This window comes from Ovis aries, chromosome 19 (genome assembly GCF_016772045.2).
Source record: "Ovis aries strain OAR_USU_Benz2616 breed Rambouillet chromosome 19, ARS-UI_Ramb_v3.0, whole genome shotgun sequence".
In the NCBI taxonomy this organism is placed as follows: Eukaryota; Metazoa; Chordata; class Mammalia; order Artiodactyla; family Bovidae; genus Ovis; species Ovis aries.
This window is the reverse complement of record NC_056072.1, coordinates 51,697,101-51,721,756: the sequence shown is the minus strand read 5'-3', so window position 1 is coordinate 51,721,756 and position 24,656 is coordinate 51,697,101. Positions and strand designations below refer to the sequence as shown.

Sequence of the window (24,656 nt, the reverse complement as noted above, 5' to 3'; positions counted from 1 at the left end):
TGGGTTCAAGATTGTTTTTATTTTCAGAGCCTGCAACAGTTGGTTAGCAATGCTAGCTGAGCTGGTATGATCTGAAGGCCATCCCACCTCCCTTTTCAGGCATTCAACCAACAGAATCCCTACAAACAAGATTGGAGACCAATTCAGATGGGTCTCAGTGTGTGTGTGGGGGTAGAGGCCTTCTCCTGTTCCCCTCCTCCCCATATACTTTTTCTAACAAGATTGTTTTATAGTCAAAAGCAACTCAAACCCATAACATAGCAACCAGTCATCTCCAGTATCACTGATTTCCTCCCCACCCCCAGAACAGGAAGCTGAGGCAAGAGGGGAGACTGACTCTTGAATATAAGAAAAACTTGGCAACACCCCAGTGGAGCAGAGATGGTGAGGAAGCCAGCGCCTAAGGGTAGGGATGAACAGGCACCAAACAGCCGTCTGGAATCAATCCACTCAGCCCCAGCTCCTTGGGAGGTGTTCCTTTGAGATCCCCACTTCTGTGGGGTGAGATGAGGGGGAACTGGTGATAACCCATCTCTCAATGTCCCTCAAATTAAAACATGATAAACTCAAAGTTTTACCTTCAAAACCCACCACGCTGCTGCCTCCCGAGAAACACACGCTGTAGTCATCTCTGCCAGCACCCACTCCTTTCTAATGCCAGGGGCTTCCAGCCCCTCCCCATACTTGGGGGGCCCAGGCAACATGAATTCCATACTCCTTGACTCATAAAAGGGCTATTTTTTTTTTTCTTAAAAAAAACAGAAGCTGTCAAAGAGTATCGGAATGATGAAGGAAGACACTCAAAAGTATACTCCCTTCCCTTATCCCACAGAGCCCCCCGATCCCTGCCCCCCAACACTGGGATACCTATTCTATACGTTCCAACAATGACTTGGGAGTGGCCCCACGGAAGCTGCCTCTAGTGCTTTCCTGATCGTGACTCTTGCCCAGTGACATCACAGGGAGCTGGGGTGAGGAAAAGCAGGGTCACTCCCCCATAGTAGGTCTCAGGGGCCTTTCGAGGTAGGTCTGGGAGATTTAGCTTATGTCCTGAAGCCAAGTCTGAGTCCGGCGCCTGCTCCCACCAGTGTCTCAGTCCTTGGCTGTAAATAGCAGCGGCCCCAGCACTGCAGCGCCTCCCGGGGGAGACAGACAGAGCCCCTTGTTCTCTGTCCCACAACTCATGTCCCTCTTCTTCCCCCTCCTTTATTCTTTTTTTCTTTAAAAATGAAAGGCAGAGGTAGTCCCCGGGATGATAAAATCCTACCTAGGATGGCAGTATTCTAATTGAAAGAAGCAATTAAATAAAAGTCTCCAGGAGTTGATTTTTTAAAAAAAAAAGAAAGAAAAAAAAGTGATTGGTGAAGTTGAATAAATTAATGATGTGGGCTAGCCCACAAAGACCTGTGCTTCCCGGGCCGTCTTTGGTGTCTGGACAGCAGCGTCTGGCAGTCTTCTCTCCGTCTCTCCCCTCAGGAGACAAGGCCAGTGCCCAGCGAGGCCGCAAGGGGCCCATCCAACCATGGGGGAGGAGGCAGAACGCCTTGACTTGCTGCTCGGAACCCTGCTGCGGCACGTGACCACCTTGGCTGAGCGCCCTGCTGAAGAAGGACGTCTTCCAGGGACTGAGAGGCGGCGGGAGGCTCCGGGCTCCAACCTCGGGAGGGTGCGAGGTAGGTTTAAGACGTGGAGGCCTCCGCCCTTCTCTCCAAGTGTCGTGCTGCTGACCCCTCTGCTCAAGTTTCTCTGCAGCAAAGAGGGGAGTGGGGAGGGCTGGGAGGCTGCTGCCGCCTGGCCGCGAGACCCTTAGAGCTTCTTCAGGCGGCTGTACATTTCCCTCTTGCTCTTCTCCCCGGCCCAGGTCCGGCTCTTGGTGCGGAATTTCTTCAGGTCTTCTTTAAAGTCCTCGTGGTGCATGGGCCGGTAGCTGGGGGGCTCGCAGTGAGACTGGAGGGAAGACAGGCCAAGATCTGGGCACACTGGCCTCCCATGCACACTCCTGCTCCCTCCCTGCCGGGGGCCACAAGGCTCTGCTGGGGTGGGGTGGGGGGCGGTTCTAGGCTCCTTCTTTGCTCAGGGCAAACCCCCAGACCCTGGGTAGGAAACAGCCATGACCACCAACTAGGGGGTGGTGAGGGGTGGCCTGTGCCCTCCAGAGAGTCCATCTCACCTGGCATTTCAGGAAGAACTCCTTGTATCCGCCCTTCAGGACATACAGCTCTGGGTAGTGGAGTTTGGGGTACTCATTACCGAGCCGATCCCTCTCTCTCACATATCGGCACCTGTAAAGGGCAAGGAGAGCCAGAGTCTGATTCGCTCTGCACGGGGAAAGCAGTACCTCTTACACATCTCCCCAGCTTGGCCTGCACTCCTGGAGACAGTGCCAGATGTGATTTCCGCCGCTGCCGCGACCCTCAGGGACCCTGCGCACAGCCAGCTCCACGGCCTTGTCTTGGAAGGCGGACGGTCTCCTCCCTACTTTCCAAGTTAAACAGCGTCTTGGTTCCCACCCAGTGTCTTCTCTGCCACCACCACCACCGATTATTTTAAATCTGAAGTGATGCTTTATTGTAGCTATACTTCCACTTATTTTGGCATAAAATTTATCTCTGTAGTAAACTATAATAGGGCCTTAGTCATAAAAGCTTGTGTATGGGGGGCAGACGGCGTAGTTCTTTTCACCTCTCGTGTGGCAATAACCTGGAAGTAACATAACCCCATTCTTTGCGAACATGGATTTGAAAAGTGTTTGAAGGCGTCATGTTAGGTTTTGCCGAGAGGACATCACACTTTCCTGGCATTTGCATAAGGAGTCACCACACTGTCCCTGAAGGATGTCACCCGAGAGCAGCAGCCCCACCAGCAGGACTAGGGGCAGTGGGGGAACCCAAAGAGCCAGAGTTTAACTCAACAGAAAGGCAGGCTGAACGATGGGCCAAGCCCAGCAGTGGCCAGGACTCACCCAGGAGTGGGGGTGATGAAGCAGATGCCGGATCCCTGGGGCATGCTGCAGAGGGGACACTAGTGTAATAGGCTGGACTGGAGAGGCCACAGAGCCCTTCCAAGCCCTTAACAACAGCTATGGTGAAACCATTAGGTCAAGCCTAAAACTACACTCCAGGAAGCAGTGCATGAAATCAACTGACTGCCCAACAGGTAAGGATTTAAGAGAACATCTGTTACACATGAACGATACTTAGCCCACTCACATGCGAGGGCCTCGCTCAGAAGAAAACTCGCAGTGGAACACCACGATAACACGCTTGCCATCCGTAGGTACGATAGGCTTCTTCAGTAAGAACTCTTCAACCTCCTCTTCCATGTGCAAGTTCACTGCACCCTGGGAAGATACCAGAGGCTTAGGTCTCACGCTGGTGCTAATGATCCTTGGAGACTGGTCTTCACATGGGTACCTCAAGATTCTGTTATGACTGCGCTGTGTGAGCGGTATTTGTCAATGTAGGGACTTTCATGGCCTTAAGAGAGTGGCAGACTCAAACACTGTCTTTAAATTATCTTTTGTGTATTTCAACGGGCTTCCCAGGTGGCATCAGTAGTAAAGAACCTGCCTGCCAATGCAGGAGACATAAGAAACATGGGTTCAATCCCTGGGTTGGGAAAGTCCCCTGGAGGAGGGCATGGCAACCCACTCCAGTATTCTTGCCTGGAGAATCCCATGGACAGAGGAGCCTGGCGGGTTAGGCTCCCCTCTTGCAGAGGTCACAGAGTCGGACACAGTGAAGCAACTTAACACACATACATAATGTATTTCAACCCAATGGCTTTCTTCCTGGGCAAGTTACACATGAACTGTTCCAACACCCACTCCATCAGACAGCTTAACTCAACTATAAACCTAAGAGGCATCACTGGGCCTGGCCTATGTTGCCAGAGACTGGCTTCTCCTCACAGCTCCATGTCCAGGCATGGCTTAGAAGTCAGTGGGTACCACCTCGAAATGCCCCTGACGGTGATGGCGTGGGGGACAAAACAGGGAGCAGTTTGCTGTATGATCAGTGCACACCAGGGAGCATTCTTTCAGTGCACCAGGAACCAAATGCCTTTTACAACCACTGCCTCTTTTTACAGTTCTCATAAGCAGCATGTGAGCATTGTAACAAGCAGCCAGGTATCACCCCCTCCTTTAAAAATAAAAATAAATCACAGATACTGTCTATAGGGCTCCTGCTATGCCTCCCACAGTAGCAGAGCTCACCCACAAGCCCCAGGAATCTACAAGCCCCAGGAATCTATACCTTGATGTGGCCTCCCTCATATTCATATGGGTATCGGCAGTCGATGATGACAAACTCTTTAATGAGGTTGGCAAACTTGCCATTCAAAACAGATGTAATCTGTAGAGAAAGAGCCAAGGAGAGTCAACTCTGGCTGCCAGAAATGACTGGATCCCAGTATCGCATGGGTGGCAGGTCCCCAAAGGATAACTTACAATTTCTGGAGAGATGTATTTTAAATCCTGATGCTTTCCAGCAACGGTATGAAAGAGGTAACCCTTAATAAAAGAAAGAAACACTTAGCAAATCTGAAAGCTTATAAAGGCAACATTTATATTACTTGCCTTCCTGGTAAAAGTCAGCTTAAACAAACAAACACGAATCTAATGGAACATACTGGTTATCTGTGTAAGTACTTCATTAATATCCTGAGACTGAATATTCGTATGGCCCTTGAGGCACATCATCCCCATCTGCAGATGTCAAAACTAGGTCCCTTGTCCAAAGTCAGCCAGCAAGCAAGCCAGACCTGAATTCAGAAACCTCAGGTGAATTCCTTTATTGCCTGCTTTTGTCAGGAACCCCTCATGTCAGCAGCCAGACTGTGCTCAGCACTTAAAAAGGACACAGCGAGGAATGACTTCACTGTTTACTGAGCACCTGACTTTTGCAGCAGGTGCTGGAGGAGACACTGGAGGTGGAACAAATGAGACCCACCCAGCCTTGAGGGGGGAAGATGAGCACACAAGCAATCACGAGAGTGACTGGCAGAGTCGAGTGCTCACCCAACCCTGTGGTCACGTGTGGGGTCATTTTGACAACCAACCAATAGCTTCAATTCAGACACAAGCTTTTACCAGCGAGGACGTACCACACCCAGGTCTTGGCCTGCTCTTCCTTTCAGACTAGAAAACTGTCTTCTATTCTTTTTGGCCATGCTGGCATGTGGGACCTTAGCTCTCAGACCAGGGACTGAACCCGTGTCCCTAGTGTTGGAAATGCAGAGTCTTAACTGCTGGACCCCTAGGGAAGTCCTGTCTTCTATTTTTAACCCACTTATCTCTCCTACCTGGCTGAAACGTCTAGCACAGACCCAGAGCTTCCCCAACTGCCTACCTGACATAACTCTTTTATTGCTTAGTCTAATGCTTACACTGCACTGATGTTTACCTCAGTTGCCAGGTAGTACATGTCCACGTGGCATGATGTCTTACCACACGTTAAGTGTCTTGAGGGAAGGAACTGTGTCTTGTTTTGGAATCTTTGCCTTACACATAGTAAGTGTTTCAGTAGATGTTAGCTACGTTAATATGTAAAAGACTGGTCTGGAAGTTACACACGGCTAAACAAGTTACTCCTGACGCAGCAAGGCGTCACATTTCACCACAGCACAAAGGTAGATAATCTGTACCAGGTCATCAGCAGACCTTCGGCTGGACCTCCCTGGGGGCATTTTCCCACAAGGACCGTGGTCCTCTGGACAAGGGAGAAATTTAGTCTCCATCTGGGACATTCTAAGATGACCTTCTTTTTTAAAAATTAATTAATTAATTAATTTAGCTGCACTGACTCTTAGTTTGGGCACATAGAATCTTCAATCTTTGGCATGCAGAATTTTGTTGTTGTGGTGTGTGGGATCTAGTTCCCTGACCAGGGATTGGACCCAGGGCCCCTGCATTGGGAGCATGGAGTCTCAGCTGCTGAACCACCAGGGAAGTCCCCTAAGATGACCTTTTGACATACAGACTTATATACAGTAAAGCTAGAGCTTCATTTCTGCTTCTTTACACTCTTCTGTAGCACTGCTATTACAATCACACAGTTCCCAGAGAGACTGGTTTTTGGGTTGGTGTCCAGGCGGCTGACTCCCTACTTGAAACCTCCGATCAGCACCAGTAAGGTCTACAGTCCCCAAGAAATGGAGGTATACCAGATTATGTGTTTCCTTATTTTTTTTTAATTTCAAACTGTGTCCCCTCGGTGGGAGTTGGAGGGGAGGCTACATAACCCAGGAGCCACTTCAGAGGAGGAAGGCTGGAGGGGGTGTTAGGTGCCTCACCCATTCTGTACCACAATGTAGTTCTGCTTGCAGTTACCTTGGAGAAGTCTCCTATAAGGTCCCTTGGGTCATTATCCAAAATGTTCTCAATGGTCCCTTTTGGGGAATATGCTAAGGATAAAGACTGATGATGTAGAATCTGTAACAAACCAAAGGTTGAGAATGAGACCAGGCTTTAGAATAAAGGCTTTCTCCTTTTTAAAAATGGAAGATTAAAATTAGTTTTAAGTCTACAAAAAGTATTTCTCAGCTCTACCCACTGAGACGCTCCAGGGGTGCAGTACGTACCCATTTGTCAACGTGTTCCCTAAATACTACAGTTGACCCCTGAACACAGAGGTTAGGGTCACCATTCCGCATCTCCAGTTCAACCAACTACAGATCACGCAGAACCATAACATGTATTTATTGAAACCAGAGCTTTCTGACTGAATCCAGGCTGGGACAAGAAATGTACAAGATAAACCTGGAACACCTTGTCATTAGTAACAAGGAAGTGCTCATATTTCAAAGAGCATGTCAAAAGGGCTAATCGTGGGGGAAGTCGAGATATCTTAAACAGTACACAAAAAGCACTAAACATAAAAAGACTGGTAAATTAAAACATGTTTCAAAGAAATCAAGAAATTCTGTTAATCCAAACAACAAGATGAGGTAAGAACAGGCAAGCCAGAGTGGGCAGATAAATAATCCATCTCAATAAAAGATCCATCTCTTAATATATAAAGCTCTCACAAGTAAGAGATAACCCAACAGAAATATAGGCTAGAAAGGCAGTTGGGTAATAGGAAAATCTAGAAAAATGACTAACAGAAATGCAAAATAAGATACTACACAGGGTTCCCTTTGATGGCTCAAGTGGTAAAGAATCTGCCTGCAATGCAGGAGACACAGGAGACGCAGGTTCAATCCCTGGGTTAAGAAGATCCCTTGGAGGAGGAAATGCCAACCCACTCCAGGACCCTGGCCTGGAAAATCCAACGGAGCTGGCGGGTTACCGTCAACAGGGTCAATACGAGTTGGACACAACCTGAGCATGCACATGCCTGTGCTACCCACTCCCCAGAAAGGGTAACAGTAAAGGGATGAACACCACCAGATACTGGTAAGGATGTGGAGGAGCTGAACTCACACTGTTGTTGTGAGTTGTGAGTACAGCTGGCCCTTGGTGTCCCTGAAATTGGTTTGAGGATGCCCCAGGATGCTTATGGCACATAGTACGTCGGTGCTCAGTGGTGCTTGGTAGCCATGGGTTCCAAAGTTAGTTGAATCCATGGATGTGGAGACCCCAGATACAGAGGGTTGACTGGACCAACATTTTGGAAAGTTATATGGCAGTGTCTACTGAAGCGAAACACATGCCTAGCCTAGGACACAGAGAGTCCACAGGAAAAATGAAAGTGCATGTTTAGAAGAGAAACAGCACAGATACCATCAACTAGAATGCTTGATGAAGAGAAGATAAGTCTTCGATAAATGGTGCCGGGCAAATGGAATATTCACATATGAAAGAATGAAAATTAGGCCCCTATATTCCATTATTCACAATAAATAACTCAAGATGGAGTAAAGACTTAAATTTGAGACAGGAAACTGTTAAACTCCTAGAAGAAAACACAGGAAAAAAGTTCCTTGATGTGGGTCTGGGCAATTTTTTGGATCTGACACCTAACATACCTAAGCAGCAAATCAAACTGAAAAGCTTCTACCCATTAAAAGAAATGATCAACAAAATGAAAACTACATCCGGAATTGGAAAAAATATCTGCAAACCACATTATCTGATAAGGGGTTAATATCCAAAATGTCAGGAATCCATACAACTTAATAAAACCCTCCACCAAAAAAAAAAAAAAAAAAAAACCTCCTAAATAAACCAGTTTTACAAACAGAAAAGGATCTGAATAGACATTTTCCCAAAGGTACAGAAATGGCCAACAGGGACACAAAAAGATGATCAATATCCAGACTACAGTGAAATATCACCTCAGGCCTATAAGAAAGACTATCTTCAAAAAGACAAGATGGGGCTTCTCTGGAGGCTCAGTGGTAAGAATCCGCCTGTCAATGCAGGAGACATGGGTGCGATCCCCAATCCGGGAAGATCTCACGTGCCTTGGAGCAACTAAGTCTGTGTGCCGCAACTACTGAGCCTGTGCTCTAGAGCCTGGGAGCTGCAACTACTGAGCCCACATGCTGCACCTGTTGAAGCCCGAGTGCCCTGGAGCCCGTTCTCTGCAACGAGAAGCCACTACGATGAGAAGTCCACGCACCACAACTGTAGAATAGCCCCTGCTCACCGCAACTAGAAAAGTCTGAGCAGCACCGAAGACCCAGCACAGCCAAACAAGGAAAAAAAAAAACCAACAAATTATAAAATGAATCACTTAAAAAAAAAAAAAAGACAAGAGCAATTCCCTGGTGGCCCACTGTTAGGATTCCACACTTTTACTGCTGAGGGCCTGAGTTCAATCCCTGGCAAGGAAACTAAGATCCCCCAAGCCCATGGAGTGGCCAAAAAAAAACAAAAGACAAGAAACAAGTGTTGATAAGGATGTGAAGACAAGGGAACACCTGTACAGTACTGGTGGGGCTGTAGAGTGGGATGGCTGCTATGGAAAACAGTATGGACGTACCTTAAAAAGTTGAACCCAAAACATATGATCTAGCAATACCACTTCTGGAAACATATTCTAAGAAAACGAAAACACTATGTCAAGAAATATCTGCACTCACATTACAGCAGCATTATTTATAATAGCCACAACATGGAAAAAAGTGTTCACTGACAGATGAATGGATGAGGAAGCTGGAATACACATTCACACAATGGATTATTATTTAGCCATACAAAAAGAAGGAAATCCTGCTATTTGCAGTAACATGGATGGACCTTGAGGGCATTATGCTAAGTGAAATTGAAGTAAGTCGGACCGAGAAAGACAAATAAGTATATGACATCACTTGTACGGGGAATGAAAAAACTGAAAACACACAGTGCTAACCACTACCACAACCACCAAAACAAAAACCAAACTCACAGAAAAGGAGATCAGATTTGTGGGGTTACCAGAGGTAAGCAATGGAGAAGGGGGGCCAGATGAACGTGATCAAAATGTACAACTTCCAGTGATGAGACAAGTACCAGGGATGTAATGTACAACATGATGACTATAGTTAGGTCGGATGTATGGTGTATATGAAAGTAGTTGAGAATAAATCTTGAGTTCTCATCACAGAGAAATAAAAAGAAATAAAATACTAAGTGACAACGAAAAACACTATAATCAAAGTTGTGAGACAAACCTAAAGTAGCCTAAATAGGTCAGGACACAAACCTAAAGTAGTCCTAAATAGGTCAGGACACAAGAAAAATGAAAACAAACAAAACAAAAAACCCAACCAAGGGAAAAAAGTTATGGCCCTACGCCAGGACCCAACAGCAAGTGGGGAGCTTAGACTTCCACCCTTGCCCAGCTGTAATTAAGTGCCCCAATCTCAACCTCACTGGGATGGTGTTGGTGGAGGTCTAGAAGGGAGCTTGAACTTCCTTTCCCACTCCTGCCCAGCAGCCATGAGGTCTGACCTACCTAAGTAGCACATTAAGGGAGACTGAACTTCCGTCCCCCTTTCCCTGCAGTATCGGAATACTACTAAAACAGCAGTTACATAGCCTCATAACATCCAAAGTACACAGATACAACTGAAAAAAAATCTCTTCTCATATGAAGAACCAGGAAAAATCTCAACCTGAATAGGAAAAGACAATCAACAGAAAGCCACACCAGACGCAGATGCTGGAACTACCTGACTAGGATTTTAAAGTAGCCATCATAAAAATGCTTTAACAGGCAATTCTGAACAAGACTGAAACAAACGAAAAATAAAAACAGCCAGTCTCAGCAAAGAAAAACAAACAAACGTGCATTTTAGAACTGACAGATACAACATCCTTGAGCGAAAAAGAAGCTGCAGAACTAACCTCTTGGGGCTTCTGTGGACTAGCTGCCTCTTCCGGACTGGCCCCAGCCACGCTTTTCCTCCGCTTCCTGCTTCCACCTGGGGACTCCTCCAGTGATCGGTCTGGTCTTTTCAACATTGACCGGATGGTAGAGCTGCAGGACTCCGAAGGGGAGTCAAACAGCTTGCAGCGATTGCCCTTTGGGGAAAAAAAAAAAAGAGACTCATGTTTCATTAAAATACACTGATTCGAATGGTAAAGAGGACAGACCAAGGACTTCCTGGGATGGTTTAAGATCAAGCCATTCCAAAGTGGGCTTCCCAGGTGGTGCTAGTGGTAAAGAACCTGCCTGCCAGTGCAGGAGACAAAAGAAACTGGGGTTCGATCTCTGGGTCAGGAAGATCTCTGGGGGAGAGCATGGCAACACACTCCATCCAGTATTCTTGCCTGGAGAATCTCATGGACAGCGGAACCTGGTAGCCTACAGTCCACAGGGTCGCAGAGTTGGACACGACCAAAGGGACTTAGCACAGATCCTAAATTAAGAAACAGACACTGTCCGTTTATCCAGTCCTTGGCACACAGTAGACACTGAGACCTTGGTGTTCACTGAACATGTTCAAAACCTGACTGGATACAAATGAGGAAGACTACCCAGGCCCTGAAAAGCCTACATTCTGCACAGGGTCCTAAGAGTCAAAGGGTGCCTGATATACTTCCCAGCAAGTGTTACCTTCCAGCCAGGGCCACAATTCTGGCTTCCTCTTCCCCTCTACTTTATTATTTGCACCTTGCTCGAGCAGCTTGAAGAGGTTTTAACAGCCCCCTAAATCCAGAAGGTATGAGGCATCTGGATTATACTATATATTAGAGCCAGTTAAGCAGATAAAACAGAGTTGAGTTTGAGTTTGCAGTGGGCAGGGGTGCCTTCAAAACTGTTTAGAAGCCATGCTCTCTGCTTGGCTGTTTTTCTTTCTGGACTGTAGCAGAGCATTTTAAATTCAAGACTTACAAAGCCAAAGGAAATACAGGAAGATGTGCTATAATACTCCTAAGGACTACTTTCTCGGGGTTTGAGAGCAGCCACCCTGACTAGTGGTAGAGACAGTCTGACTTCAGCAACCTAAACTCATCTCACCTCGTTCACAACTCAGTGCTCTCTGGCTGGGCTTTTCCTTCTGAACTCGGTATCCTTTCACACACACCCCGCACCCCTCTCCTCCGTAAAGCACTCCCTTTCAAGCTGATACTAACATTTCAGTGTCGCCTCTTCTTTGGAAAAGTTCCTAATAGTTTGCAGCAAGTGTGTCACCCCCATTGCCTCTCCCAGAGACCAAGGGTTTTCCGCTTATTTTTCTGAAGTTCCTTTTAATAGGATGTTGCTCAGAGAAGCAAGATCATGGGGGTTATTTTTCATATGTTTGTTTTTAACCTAGAAGAGCTGGAAGCATTTTTGGAAAGAGGGTCTACAGCTTTCAGTAAGGTCTCAGAGGACCTGTAAGCTCTTCAAGGGCAGAAACCCCAGTTCTGACTCAGCCCCTGGCCCTTATGATGAGTCTACTGTGTTTGTGAAACTCTACCATTGTGAAGGGCCTACACATACTGTTTCATGGTTTTTCCATCCAACTTATAAAACTGATAGCCATTTTCCAAGCATTCTCACACTGTATATATTAATAATGTTTTCTTTCAAAAGGACTTAGTAAATCTGGTCATACCATTTTATTGGGGTGGTCTAATCTCTCAAAGCTTTGCACATTGGTCTACTATAATGTGTAAGTGGCTTCAAGACTAGACTGGTTCATTTGTTCCATATGTATAGTTCAGGGGCATGGATTAAAGATGTATTCAGCGTCTATACATATACCTAAGAGTGTGTAGCTGTATGTATACTATGATAAGAGCTCACTTTCCCTGGATGTTTACATACATGAGGATGTGTCCCTCTACAGGCACAGCTTTTGAAAGTGTCCCTGATGGAAACAGATGTCTCTAGTCTACACAAGTAGGTGGGTATTAAACAAAACAAAACACCCTTGAAAAAACAGCATACATTAACACCAGGAAACACTAGTGGCCAGCCAAACAGGCCCATAGGCTCAAATGCAGAATCTCAAAAGAAATAATTTGGATTCCTGTCACTCCCTCCAGACACACTGGAACTTACTAGGTTGCTAGTTCTTCTCATGACAAGGGGAGCTGTCCAGAGGCTGGCCATGCAGGACGGGGTCTCTTCATCATTCTAAACAAAGAAAAACTGTGTCATAAAGGTCCAAAGGTCCAGTAGAAACAACATTAGTTTAAGTGCGTTAGATTTCTTCTTGCAGAATACCAGAAAGACGTGAACAGGAAGTCTTCTAAGGGTCAATGCCTCCCCTCTCCACAACACTTTAAGGTCAAGAGAGTAAGAGTGATGCTATCTGAACATAGCTAAGGGAATGCCCCTGAGGGGCCACGAGGAGCCACTGGTCTCCTCAGCTTTACATCACATGGCAGCTATTCTTTCAGTCCCTGATTCACGTCCTTCCAGGAAAAAAAAAAGATTGTCAGCTCCTGCAGGGGAAGAAGGATCACATCAGTGTTTTCTTTGGAACACCTCCATAGAATTTAAGCAGACTAGAAGCAGAGTCAATAAATTCCCAACAGATGAATAAAAGCATCGGCCAGGGCTTCCCCTGGTGGTCCAGTGGTTAAGAATCCTCCTTGCAATGCAAGGGACACAGGTTCCACCCCTGGCCTGGGAAGGTTCCACATGCTGAGGAGCAGCTGAGCCTGTGGACAACTACAGAGCCGGTGCCCTGGAGCCCACAAGCTGCAACTGCTGAAGTCCGTGCGCTAGAGCCTGTGCTCCACAACAAGAGAAGCCGCCACCGTGAGAAACCCGTGCACCGCCACGGAAGAGTAGTCCCAGCTCTCTGCAACTAGAGAAAGCCCAGGTACAGCAACGAAGAGCAAATATAGCCAAAAAATGAATTAAGTAAGTAAACAAAACCTTAAAAAGTTATCAGCCAGTTGGGGGATCACTGTTCTTTTTCAGATGACGGCTCTCCAGGGAAAGTTAGCAAAAATGGATCGGAAAGCACATACCCACACCATACCTTCAAACTGTCTCCATCAAGAAGATCCATGAAGCCATCATCCTCATCAGACAAAGTGGGAGTCACAGGTGACTGGGGCATAAAAGGAATGGAATTCCCTGGTTCATTGCCATCTCTTTCATTTGAGGAAAGCTAGAAGACAGAATTCATGGCTTGTTAATAATCAGCTTTGATTTCTCTGAATGGGTTACTAGTTTTTATGAAGAAAATATACCATTTTCGTTTTAAGAAGTTTTAGCAGCTACAAATCAAAGGAAAAATAAGACCTAAGATTATAAACGAACTGATATCCACACACAGTTCTGATTCGAGTCAGGCCAAGTAGCCTTCATAAAGAACTCTCCCCAGGAGCAATTCACCTTATAGTGGGATCTGGGGCTAGCCTCCAATGAAGGGCAAGGCTTGTTTTTTCTGAGGATTATTAATGGTGAACAGGGATCGCATGAGGGTAGTGACAGGTGATAATCTGCTAAAGTTTGGAAGGGTGAGAAGATACCAAGTCCCTATGGAGACCACAAAACAGACTAGAGAAATGTTTCTGTAACTCCAGTTCTGACAGAGGGATATAAAGTCTAGAAGTTCTAGAAAATCCATCCTTGTTCTTTAGATTCGCAATTTAAATGACAGTTGCTCAGTTCTAACTGAGGAATTACTTGGGCCAGACACTGGGTGTGCTGGTGTGTACTTATTTGCTAAGTCGTGTCCGACTCTCGCGACCCCATAGACTGTAGCCTGCCAGGCTCCTTTGTCCATGGGATTCTCCAGGCAAGAATACTGGAGTGAGTTGCCATTTCCTTCTCCAGGGGATCTTCCTGACCCAGGAATTGAACCCAGGTCTCCTGCATTGCAGGCAGACTCTTTACTGACTAAGCTATGAAGGAAGCCCTGTTTTCAGACTGGGATATAACCTTTTATGTATAATCCCATTTAAGCCTCACAACACACTAAAGGTAGTTAATCCTCTATTTTCCATTTTTATTTAACAAATCAGGAAACCAATCCTTAAGAAAGGTTACCAAGATTACACCGCTCACTTGTTTGACGGCAAAGTCCAAGCTTTTCTGCCCATTATACTCTCCCTAGGAGAAACCATTCCTGGAGTCAAAATAAGAGTATATCTCATTAGGCAAGCCTATCTTGTTTTTTCAGTAAAACTCCCATTATAAAATGAGTTACAGGGCCTCCCTGGTGTTTCAGTGGTAAAGAATTCACCTGCCAATGCAGGAGACACAGGTTCGATCCCTGATCCGGGAAGATCCCACATGCCTGGGAGCAACTCAGCCCATGTGCCACAGCTAGTGAGCCTGTGCTTTAGAGCCCGGGAACTGCGACTACTGAGCCCACATGCCAATCACTGAAGCCCGTGTGACTGACAGATACGATCTTCTCTGTCTACAAGAAGAGACGCCACCGCAATGACAAGCCCGCACACTGCCATGAAGAACAGCCCCTGCTCTCCGAAACTAGAGAAAAGCCTGGCCAGCAGCAAATACCCAGCACAGTCAAAAATAAATACAGGAAATTATAAAAATCTTAGAAAAATATTTCATACAGAAAATTTATAAATTCCATTCAAAAATCTACCATCTAGAGATAAACACTGTTAATAATGAATTCTTTTCTAGGTACTTTTCAAAGATAGTAAAAAAGTCCAGAGATAGATTTTTTTCCTCTTCCGTAACAGTAAATCTCTTTGGGGCGGGGGGGGGGGGGGGTATGAATGCATTAATCCTCAAGTGACCTTCAAGTTTATTGAGTAGCCTCTTTACTGGCTGAACCCGAACCTCAGGCCCTAAGCCAGACTGGAAAGGTATATTTTCAGATACAAGTTCCTGGGAAAACGTGGAAACCAAACATGGTCATTTTGCTCAAGTTGGGCCTCTCTAGTCCACAGCTGTCTGTCCATCAGATCACCAGTAGGAAATCTGGAAGTAATGACCATCTCTGACAAACAAACAATCCTGGGACAAATGGCCCCAAATACAGTCAAACAGCCTTGTAGGCAATGGGTTCACCGGAATACCTAATAGTTCTTATTAAACCAAGTTTGGTAGAAATCATGTGCTTGCTCCAAACAAAATCACTCTGGGAAGCACCTCTCAGCACTTAGACAGCAAGTTTTCAGTAGGACAGATAATCCCACCATACACACATTCAGAAGAATGACCCAGGATTGACAACGTCAAATATGCTTTGCTCGAGTCCAGTATTTCAAACACACCACCTCTCACCCTGCTTCTGCCTCTCTGCTCTCCAGACACAGCAGAAACACCGAACATGCGAGTCTCAAAACATGTGAGTTTCAAAAGACAAAGTCAAGGTAAAGACAGCTAGAGCTGCTGCAGGGTCTTTAACTCAAGATTGCGGAGGCTTTCATCTTCCCATCAGGAACTCCCAGGAGTATGAAAGCACATACCATCCGAGCCGGGGCGGAGTTCTGCCTCTGTGTGAAGAGATCTTTACCCTCCTCCAGTCCGTGAACATGTAGGCAGCCTCGAGATGCAGGTCTTATTGGCTTCTTAAACTCAAAGACTTCCTGCAAGACAGTATAGATGAGACATCATCCACTGTCTGTGAAAACCAGCTCTAGGGTCTCAGCTATAGCTCTGGAAGGCAGGCAAGAGAGTGGGTACTGATCACCTGTTTCCAAACCCATGTCTCATCTAATTCACTGGATCTGCGTAATTAAGAATTTCAGGACTTCTTTGGTGTTGCAGTGGATAAGAATCCGGACTGCCAATGCAGGGGACACGGGTCCTCCGGTCTGGGAAGATTCCACATACCACGGAGCCACAGCGTTGGGCCGTGTGCCACATCTACTGAGCCTGAGCTCTAGAGCCCACAAGCTGCAACTACTGAAGCCCACTAGCCTAGAGCCCGTGTGCTCCACAACAGGAGAAGCCGCCCCGATGAGAAGCCCCCACCTGCTGCAACTAGAAAGCCTGCATGCAGCAACGAAGGCCCAGCAGAACAACAAAAAAAAACAAGGCAAGTATTTTAAAGATTCTGTCAAAAGCTAACTTCTCCAATCTAAGTACTAATGAGGTCTGACCTTGCTTAGCTTCTGAGACCAGATGAGATCAAGCACAGCACGTTCAGGGTAGTATGGCCATAGACAAAAGCTAACTTCTGATAACAGAACTTTTTTCTCTTATCACAAACACTTTATTTCCTAACAAACACATGAGTATTTGCCAGGTACACAAGACAGAGTTAAAACTAAATCAACAGCAACAACAAACTAAATCAACAGCTTTCTATCAATTATACTTCAATTAAAAAAATTTTTTTCTGAAGTCTAAAGCAATTTCATTTCCATATAATTGAACAGGAATCGAAACTTTTCAGTCCAGACTTGTATTTGAGGACTTTATATTTTCCATCTTCTTCCTACCAATAGGAGACAATGAAGTGGAAAACATTTAATGTTATTGTTTTCCATAATAAAAGCAATGAAGAAAAAAACTAATGGCATCATAACTGTAGCTAACACTGCTATACGATAAGATAGTAAATCCTAAGAGTTCTCATCACAAGGAGACAATTTCCCCTTTTTCCTTTTTCTTCTATCGTATCTATCAATATATGAGAAGATGGATGTTAGCTGAACCTACTGAAATCATTTCACAATATATGTGAATCAAACCATCATGCTGTATGCCTTAAATCTATAGTGATATGTCAATTATTTCTTAATAAAACTGGGAAAAAAAGATCCTTTTAGTTTATTCAATAACATGGATGAATCTCACATAATGATGAGTGAAAGCCAGAAGTAACAGAACACATACTGTATGATTTCATTTTACTTAAAAGTTTAGAAAACACTCATAATTCCCCTTCCCTAAAATATCCACTTAAGAACTTGTCAAGCACAGCTAATATCAGAGTATTTACTTGCCCACACAGCACTAAGTACTTTCAGTGCATGAGCTCATTTATCCATCCAATCATCCGCATTTTACAGATGAGGCAACTAGGCCTGTAGGTTAAGTGATGTGCCTAAGGTCTGGCTTCCCAGATAGGACAACTCCAGAGCAAGAGCTCTTTAACCTATGCTATTTCCCCTTCAGAATGAAGCTATAAGCAGGCAAGCCTGGGAGAAGCCAAGCTGGGGGTAAGGGGATGGGGAATGTGGGAAAGAGACCAGGCAACAGTGTAATAATAGCTTTGGACTGTTTGGTTAAAAGCACTACACAGAGGCAGACTTAGTGTTCCAAGCACTCAAGACAGGAACTCAATTGTTCTTTCTTTACCTCCCTCAGGGCATCCTATTGCCAAAGGAATCATTAGGAAAGTTCAAGGAGGCAGCAGGTTCTGTAAGTAATAAGTCCAGAAGATTCTAAATATGCATTGTAGCATTGTAGTGGAGGATGAAGAAGGGGAGAAAACAGACACGGAAATACACTGAGAAAGAAGACAGGGAAAGCTGAGCTGATTCACTGAACAGCACCCAGCAGGTTTGAAAGAACCCAGGCGAGGGTGTTCTTGGGCTTTCGGCTGCATAACTGCAACTCACCCTCTAAGCTACCATTTCATTTACCCCGAGATTCCCTGGGATTTGTTGGCTTTGTTCTTGAAAACACTGTCAAGAAGCCTTTTCCCAAACTTTTCACTCATCCCACGGTCAGCACAAAGAGGCAAGGAAGGCCTGCCCAGACCCTTCCACATAAAGTGTTCTTGGATGTAATTCCCCCGAAGAGCCACTTTTTGAGCAACTCCTACCTGCCAGGAACCATTTTAAATGCTTTATCTACATTATCTCATTTAATTCCAACAACAGTCCTACAAGGGAGTGCTACTCCTATTTCACAAAAAACACAGAAGCCTAAAAAAGCAGCTAAGGTCACAACTACCAAACAGTAGGATTCCAATCCAGGTTTCTCTGACTCCAAATACCATCATGACTTTGATAAAGGTTTAGTCTCCTCTCCATAAGCCACTTGTGGGTGTGAGCTCTGCCCCTAGGTGAGTAGGTTAATGCTACACTCACATTTTCCTTGTTCTCATCCTGGTCAATCAGCTGAAAGACATCATGGTCAAGAGAATCAGAATGGCTCCTCTTCAGAGCTGGGCTACACCCCAAGAGCTTCTGCTGTCAAAGTGAAAAAAGGAATTAGGGTACATCAATGAAAATGGAATGGAAACTCAGTTGTAAAAGGGAAAAAAAAATGGTGGTGGCAGGTTAGGGAGGCTTAGCTTCTCACAGTGCAGTGGGTGACCAGTCAACGTGACTAGGACTCTATGGCTTTACACCTAACTTCACAAGGTCTACAGCCCTCTCCGCAAGGAGTCAGGTACCAAATCAACCCCCAAATAACATCATTTGCATAAAAAGAACCCCCTTCCTGATTGGAAAAGCCCAAGAGGCAACCATTATTGAAGCTGCTTTAGATAGAATGTTTTGAATGTTTATGAGACAAAGTAAGCAAAATTACTGTCTAAATTAAGGTTTATGATCAAGGTTACTGGTAGCTAAGGGGCAGATAACAGTTATTAGCTCAAAAGAAACAAGGGAACGAACTTACAGGTAGGGAATTTATTCTCCTCATGGGATTTTCAAGGCTGCAATGAGATCAGAAAGTAAATCATGAGAATTGAGGAAGGAAAGTGGTATTCATATTAGACATAGTGTCTAAACTACTGTTTGATGGGGTGAGGGGAGCATCAAACATATTCCCGTTTTAGGCAAGATGGAAGAATAGATTTCTGAAGCTGTTCTGTTTTCACAAGCAGCCCCATAACTGGGCTTCTAGTGAAAAAGCATGGATCTTCTCTTAAAATATACACCTTCTAGGGAGTTCCCTGGTTTTCTAGGGGTTAGTATTCCAGGCTTTTACTGCCATGGGTTGGGTTCAATCCCTGGTTGGGAAACTGAGATCCTACAAGGGAGGCAAAACAAAATAAAAAACAAACCTAAGTTCTCTTAGGACAATGATATCAGGAGACAGAGTAAGGGTTTGAGTGATATTAGAACAGAACCCCAAAATTACGGCTAAAATAAAGGGAGGGAAGTTCTGAAAAACTGCTGACACAAACTACTCATCTCAAAAGATACCAGACTTTATAGGATCCGGGAGCCTTAATCGGGATCACTACATCCAGAGCTTCAGTCCAGAGCATGAAGAATTTCATTCAAAAAATTATTTTTCTAAGCACAAACATTTAAAGGCAGTGAATACATACTTTTCTTTACTATCCAAGGGCCCAGGAGAATCCAGACAGAAGCCTGTGTGTGGGGGAAAAAAAAAAAATCACCTCAGACTTTATGGTTTTGGGCTCCAAAATCACTGGAGACGGTGACTGCAGCCATGAAATTAAAAGATTCTTGCTCCTTGGATGAAAAGTTACGACCAACCTAGACAGTATATTCAAAAGCAGAGACATTACTTTGCCAACAAAGGTCCATCTAGTCATCTATGCTTTTTCCAGTAGTCATGTATAGGTGTGAGAGTTGGACTATAAAGAAAACTGAGTGCCAAAGAACTGATGCTTTTGAAGTGTGGTGTTGGAGAAGATTCTTCAGAGTCCCTTGGACTGCAAGGAGTTCTAACCAGTCCATCCTAAAGAAAATCAGTCCTGAATATTCACTGGAAGGACTGATGCTGAAGCTGAAACTCCAATACTTTGGCCACCTGATGCAAAGAGCTGACTCACTGGAAAAGACCCTGATGCTGGCAAAGACTGAAGGCAGGGGAAAGGCGGGACAGAGGATGAGACGGTTGGATGGCATCACCGACTCAATGGACATGGGTTTGAGTAAACTCCCTGAGTTGGTGATGGACAGGGAGGCCTGGCGTGCTGCAGCCCATGGGGTCACAAAGAGTCGGACATGACTGAGGGACTGAACTGTAACTGTGACACCACTCATTCGTTAACATAAGTACGTAAAACTGCTAGTACTATTTCTTTAAGGGAGCCAACTAAGGCTCATGGCTTGGACTTTTGCCGGAATTGAAGCTTAACCTCCATGATTGCCAAAAACCATATCTGCACAAGTCTAAGCATTTTCATAGTGTGTCTACTCATGCTTTCCTCCTTGCAAACACCATCTTGGATAATAGGATATGAGGAGACAGAATTAAACCAAACCTCATGACTTATTTAAAAAACAGAAGCAGACTCACAGACTAGAAAACAAACTTACGGTTACCAAAGGGTAAAGGGGACAGTGCGGGGTATAATACTACTATATTCTATATCTTGGAATAACCTACAATAAAAAAGAACTATATATGTATAACTAAATCACTTTGCTGTACACCAAAATCTAACACAACACTGTAAATCAACTACACTTCAAAAAAAGAGTCTTAAATCCTGATTATTAATTCAGTTAGAGGTTACCCAGGCTAACTTTCTGTGCGTTCCAACCATAGAAAGGAGAAGTATTTGTTTTCTGGAATAGTTTTTTATTTCAAATATCTTATATCCTGTCAGATCATGTACATAATTCAGGGGGTTGGAAAATATTATTATGTCCTTTGACAAGCAAGCATTGATTGCCTTCAACAAGATAACACCAAGTGAGGTACTCAACTCAAAGGCAAAAGAATAAAGGAGATGCTGCTTAGCATGGTCCAAAGCCATCAGGGCCTGCCTAGCACACATCTTTCCTCCACGATGTCTAAATAATCATACAAGAAGTTAGGTGTTACTGCTCCTGGCAGGACACTCTTCCTTGCCACACTGCCACATTAACAATCCTATCCCTGGTTCTTAAGAAGCTTACATCTTAAGACTTTTGCTCTTGTAGTTCTTTACTCTAAAGCATCTGTGCAAATAAACCTTGCCCCAACATGCACTTTGTTATTGTTTGGTGGTTAAGTCGTGTCTGATTCTTTTGCAACCCCATGAACTACAGCCCACCAGGGTCCTCTGCCCATGGAATTTTCCAGGCAAGAATATTGGAATGGGTTGCCATTTTCTTCTCCAGGGGAATCTTCCCAACCCAGGGATTGAACCCACATCTCCTGCGCTAGCAGGCGAATTCTTTTTAACACTGAGCCACCAAGGAAGCTAACATGAACTTATGGTTAGAATTAGATGTACTGGCAGTTTCTCCAGAGCAGGCTCACTGAAATAATCTCACTATATTTCCAATAACTTGATGCAGAATTTTAACCAATAAGATTTCCTGAATGCCACTTAAAGAGAGGTATGGTTAATGTCGTACTACTACTCATCTTCAAGACCAAGCATTAACCACCTCCTTGCGGCCCCTTGACAGTTTCCTCTCTTCGTCAACTGCCACAGGGGCTCCTTTGTACTGTTCTAACAGGTGTCTGTCACTCAGTGTCAGACTTCTGTTTGCTACCTTAACTCACCAAACTGAGTTTCTAGGTGAAAGCCCATGTTCCAGCAAATTCCAAGCACTGCTCCCCACAAGGCAGACACATGATAAAAGACTAAAAGAATACCTGAATCAGTTGATTCGGAGGAGCCCATTCTTTGCAGACTGCTGTTTTTCACCTCCATGGGTTGTTCATACTCACTGAAACCAAGAAAAGTAACTCACAGGAGATAGCCCATGACATGGCAAGTTGCCATACTGCCATAAACTATCATTACTTCTAGGCCACACCACAAAACACTTGGCCACCCAGAACACCCAGTTAGCACTTACATATAAAAGGATATGAGAAAAGAGTAGGTTGGCATTGGTCACACTGTAGATAGGAGGACAATGACTATTGGACTATTTCCTGAAATGAGAGCATGTGTTCTAGGTACTGAGCTAGGAGCGGGGATGAACAGGACAAGTTCCTGCTTTTCGGAGATTGGAAAAGACATGTGCTTCTTTAGAAAATGGGACGTCCAAGACTGATGAGAAAGCAGCTTTACCAAAAACAAAAACAAAACAAAGGTGGGATGCATTTTTTTAATAAGGAAAAAGTGCAGGAAAATTTTACGAGTGGAAAGCTGAGTTAAAAGACCTGGTCTTAGGAAAGCATGGGGCTGGGTGTGTGTGGGGTGTCACACAGCAGGAATATGCCCGGGAAGAGGGATTGCGACGATTTTTGCAAACGCAAGGAAAGAAAATGCCACGTCCCTTGGCTGAGAAGGAAACAGAACTCACAAAAAGCAAAGATAACTACGAGGTGGTTCTGCAAAGGATAGAAGTGAGCGACTAGGAGGGCCTGTTTTTCTCCGTGGAGGTAGATTTCAAAGAGCTTCGTGAGGTAAGGACAGAAGAGCACAGGGCAATCTAAAAAGGGGTGGCGAAGGTGGGGAGCCCAGACGTACCCCAACCCCTACTCGGCCGGTCTCGGGGCTGAGGGCGGCCCCGGAGGGTCCGAACGGCCTCTCCCGCCCAACATTCGGCCTGGGGGGAGGGTGCACATGGCGGGCCCCGATCGGTGGGGCCACCCCAGAGCGGCAGAGAGGCAAGCGCTACCCTCGCGGCCGGTTTTCTGGCCTGATCTACCCGAGAGCCGTCTCGGAGGCCAAACGCCTGAGGCACCGCTCCTCGCTCCCTCCTCACCTGCCCAGTCCCTGCAGCTGGTCCATGGTGACCGTCAGGTTGGTGACAGGCGACAGGCCCCCGGCGGCTGGCGTGCCGAACAGCGCCTTCACGACAGGCTGCGGTGCGGGCGGGGGGCTGCAGGCGAAGAGCAGGCGGCGGCGGTGCGGGGGCTCCGGGCCCAGTTCCATGGCGGCGCCGGGCCTCCTAGGATCCCGCTCCTTCTTCCTCCGCCTCCGCCGCGCCCGCCCCGCCCCGCTGGCACTGGCCTCGGCCGCGCGCCCCGCAGCCGGCGCCCGCGGGTCAAACACAAACACGACCCCGCGGTTCAGGGATGCGGCTGCCGCGGGCAAGAGGCGCGGACAGGCGGGTGTCCAGACTCGGCAGGCGCCAGCCACAGGCGCGGGTGCGTCCCCTCACTCCGCGAGGCTGGCGGGCGGGGGGCGCCGGCAACCTTAAGATTAAATCCAAACAAGCGGAGCGCGTCGGGGAGGGAGAGCGGCTAGAGCTGCAAGGCAACGACCAGGGCTCACACTCTCTTCACTTTTCTTTCACTCTGTTGCCCGGGAGTGCAGACAACCAGGCCGACATTCACCTCCCTCCCGGGCCGTCGCTACCAAGGTGGCCTTTCGCGGTAATAGCTGCTCACTGGGGCCTGCCTCTCCCCCGCCTCCCTTTCCTAGTTGGCGCCAAACAGAATTCACCAATCAGTAACCAACTTCTCCTCCTCGCACAGGAATGGCAGCTAGGCTGAACCAATGAGAGGGGAAGAAGGAAGCAGCTCTCGGGACACTGTGAGGTCGGCCCCCCTCTCAGAAAGGGGCGGGGCCTAGAGGGCCCTCCGAACCCGAGGAGCTCAGAGGTCAATGAAAATTCCCAGCTGACCCTGCGAGATGCCGGGAGAGACCGGAAGGCCTCTCTGACGCGTTGCATGGTGGGAAGCGTAGTTCCCACAGCGCGCCGGCTTGTAGTCGGCTCTTACCGCGTTAGGTCAAAGCTAGTCTATGTTCCACACGCTGAGGAAATGTGGAGGGTAGAAAAAGCTGTGCGGTCCCCTCTTCCGCTCCGGGCCTCCAGGCCCCAGTTTTATCACGAGAGAGAGAGAACTGGATGACCCAAGGACCGGGCCTTGCCTCACAAACACAGGGCCCAATTCTGGAGCACTGAGGCTCCTGTCCAGCCGGCTGTCCTGGCCTTGAGCTGCTGATTACAAGACTTAACCTATGGCCTGCGTTGTGGGCCTCGGCATTGTTTGCTCACCTCTATTTTAGCTTTGGTATATTTTCTCAGAACCATTTCCTTCTCTCGCACCCTTTCTTGCTTCATTCGGAGTGCCTGGATAAGCAACACCTGGTGGTTCAGTGGTAAAGAATCTGGTTGCCAATGCTGGAGGCTTGGGTTCTACGTCTGGGTCCAGAAGATCCCTGGAGAAGAAAATGGCAACCCACTCCAGTATTCTTGCCTGGCAGGAGGAGGCAGAGGAGCCTGGCGGGCTACAATCCATGGGGTCGCAAAGAGTCAGATAGGACTGAGTGACTAATACTTCACTTCACTTTGTGTCTAAATAGCAACAAATATAATAATAGTAAACACTTATCTAGTGCTTATGTCGCACTGTTTGGAGGCCTTTATGATTCATTTAATTCTTTTTTTTCTAATGATTCGTTTAATTCTTACAACAATTCTATGAAAGAGAAATTATCTCCACTTTATAGGTGACCAGATCTGTTGTAATATCCCTTGGACCAGTGATGATTCCTAGAATGAATGATTTTATGACAGAGGCAGAGGTACAGCTGTCAGTCCTGAAAATGACTTGTCTTTAGCTTGTGTATTTAAA

General features: G+C 46.1%; 1 protein-coding gene across 6 annotated transcripts; it reads right to left on the bottom strand.

The window, feature by feature from the left end:
- On the bottom strand, positions 1–23,466 carry CDC25A (cell division cycle 25A). 6 transcript variants are annotated; one of them, XM_015102445.4, is made up of 15 exons: positions 22,838–23,466; positions 21,774–21,847; positions 19,540–19,582; positions 18,882–18,918; positions 18,347–18,448; positions 15,770–15,889; positions 13,354–13,485; positions 12,423–12,497; positions 10,277–10,453; positions 6,332–6,433; positions 4,451–4,513; positions 4,257–4,355; positions 3,210–3,340; positions 2,171–2,282; positions 1–1,947 (listed from the first exon to the last, which is right to left on the bottom strand). In XM_015102445.4, exons 1-15 carry the CDS (start codon positions 23,005–23,007, stop codon positions 1,807–1,809), a joined length of 1,578 nt encoding a protein of 525 aa, XP_014957931.1. In that variant the 5' UTR covers positions 23,008–23,466; the 3' UTR covers positions 1–1,806. The 6 variants fall into 6 exon arrangements, with proteins under 6 accessions (XP_014957931.1, XP_014957932.1, XP_042092218.1 ...); XM_015102446.4 differs by having other exon boundaries at positions 18,347–18,445; XM_042236284.2 differs by lacking the exon at positions 15,770–15,889.
- Between the last annotated feature and the right edge of the window lie 1,190 nt (positions 23,467–24,656).

Coding starts and splice junctions, on each gene's coding strand:
- CDC25A (XM_015102445.4), bottom strand. CDS start 23,007: ATGGAACTGGGCCCGGAGCCCCCGCACCGCCGCCGCCTGCTCTTCGCC. Junction 21,848..22,837: donor CAGCTGCAGGGACTGGGCAG/GTGAGGAGGGAG, acceptor TCTTGGTTTCAG/TGAGTATGAACAACCCATGG. Junction 12,498..13,353: donor TTGATGGAGACAGTTTGAAG/GTATGGTGTGGG, acceptor TTCTTTGTTTAG/AATGATGAAGAGACCCCGTC.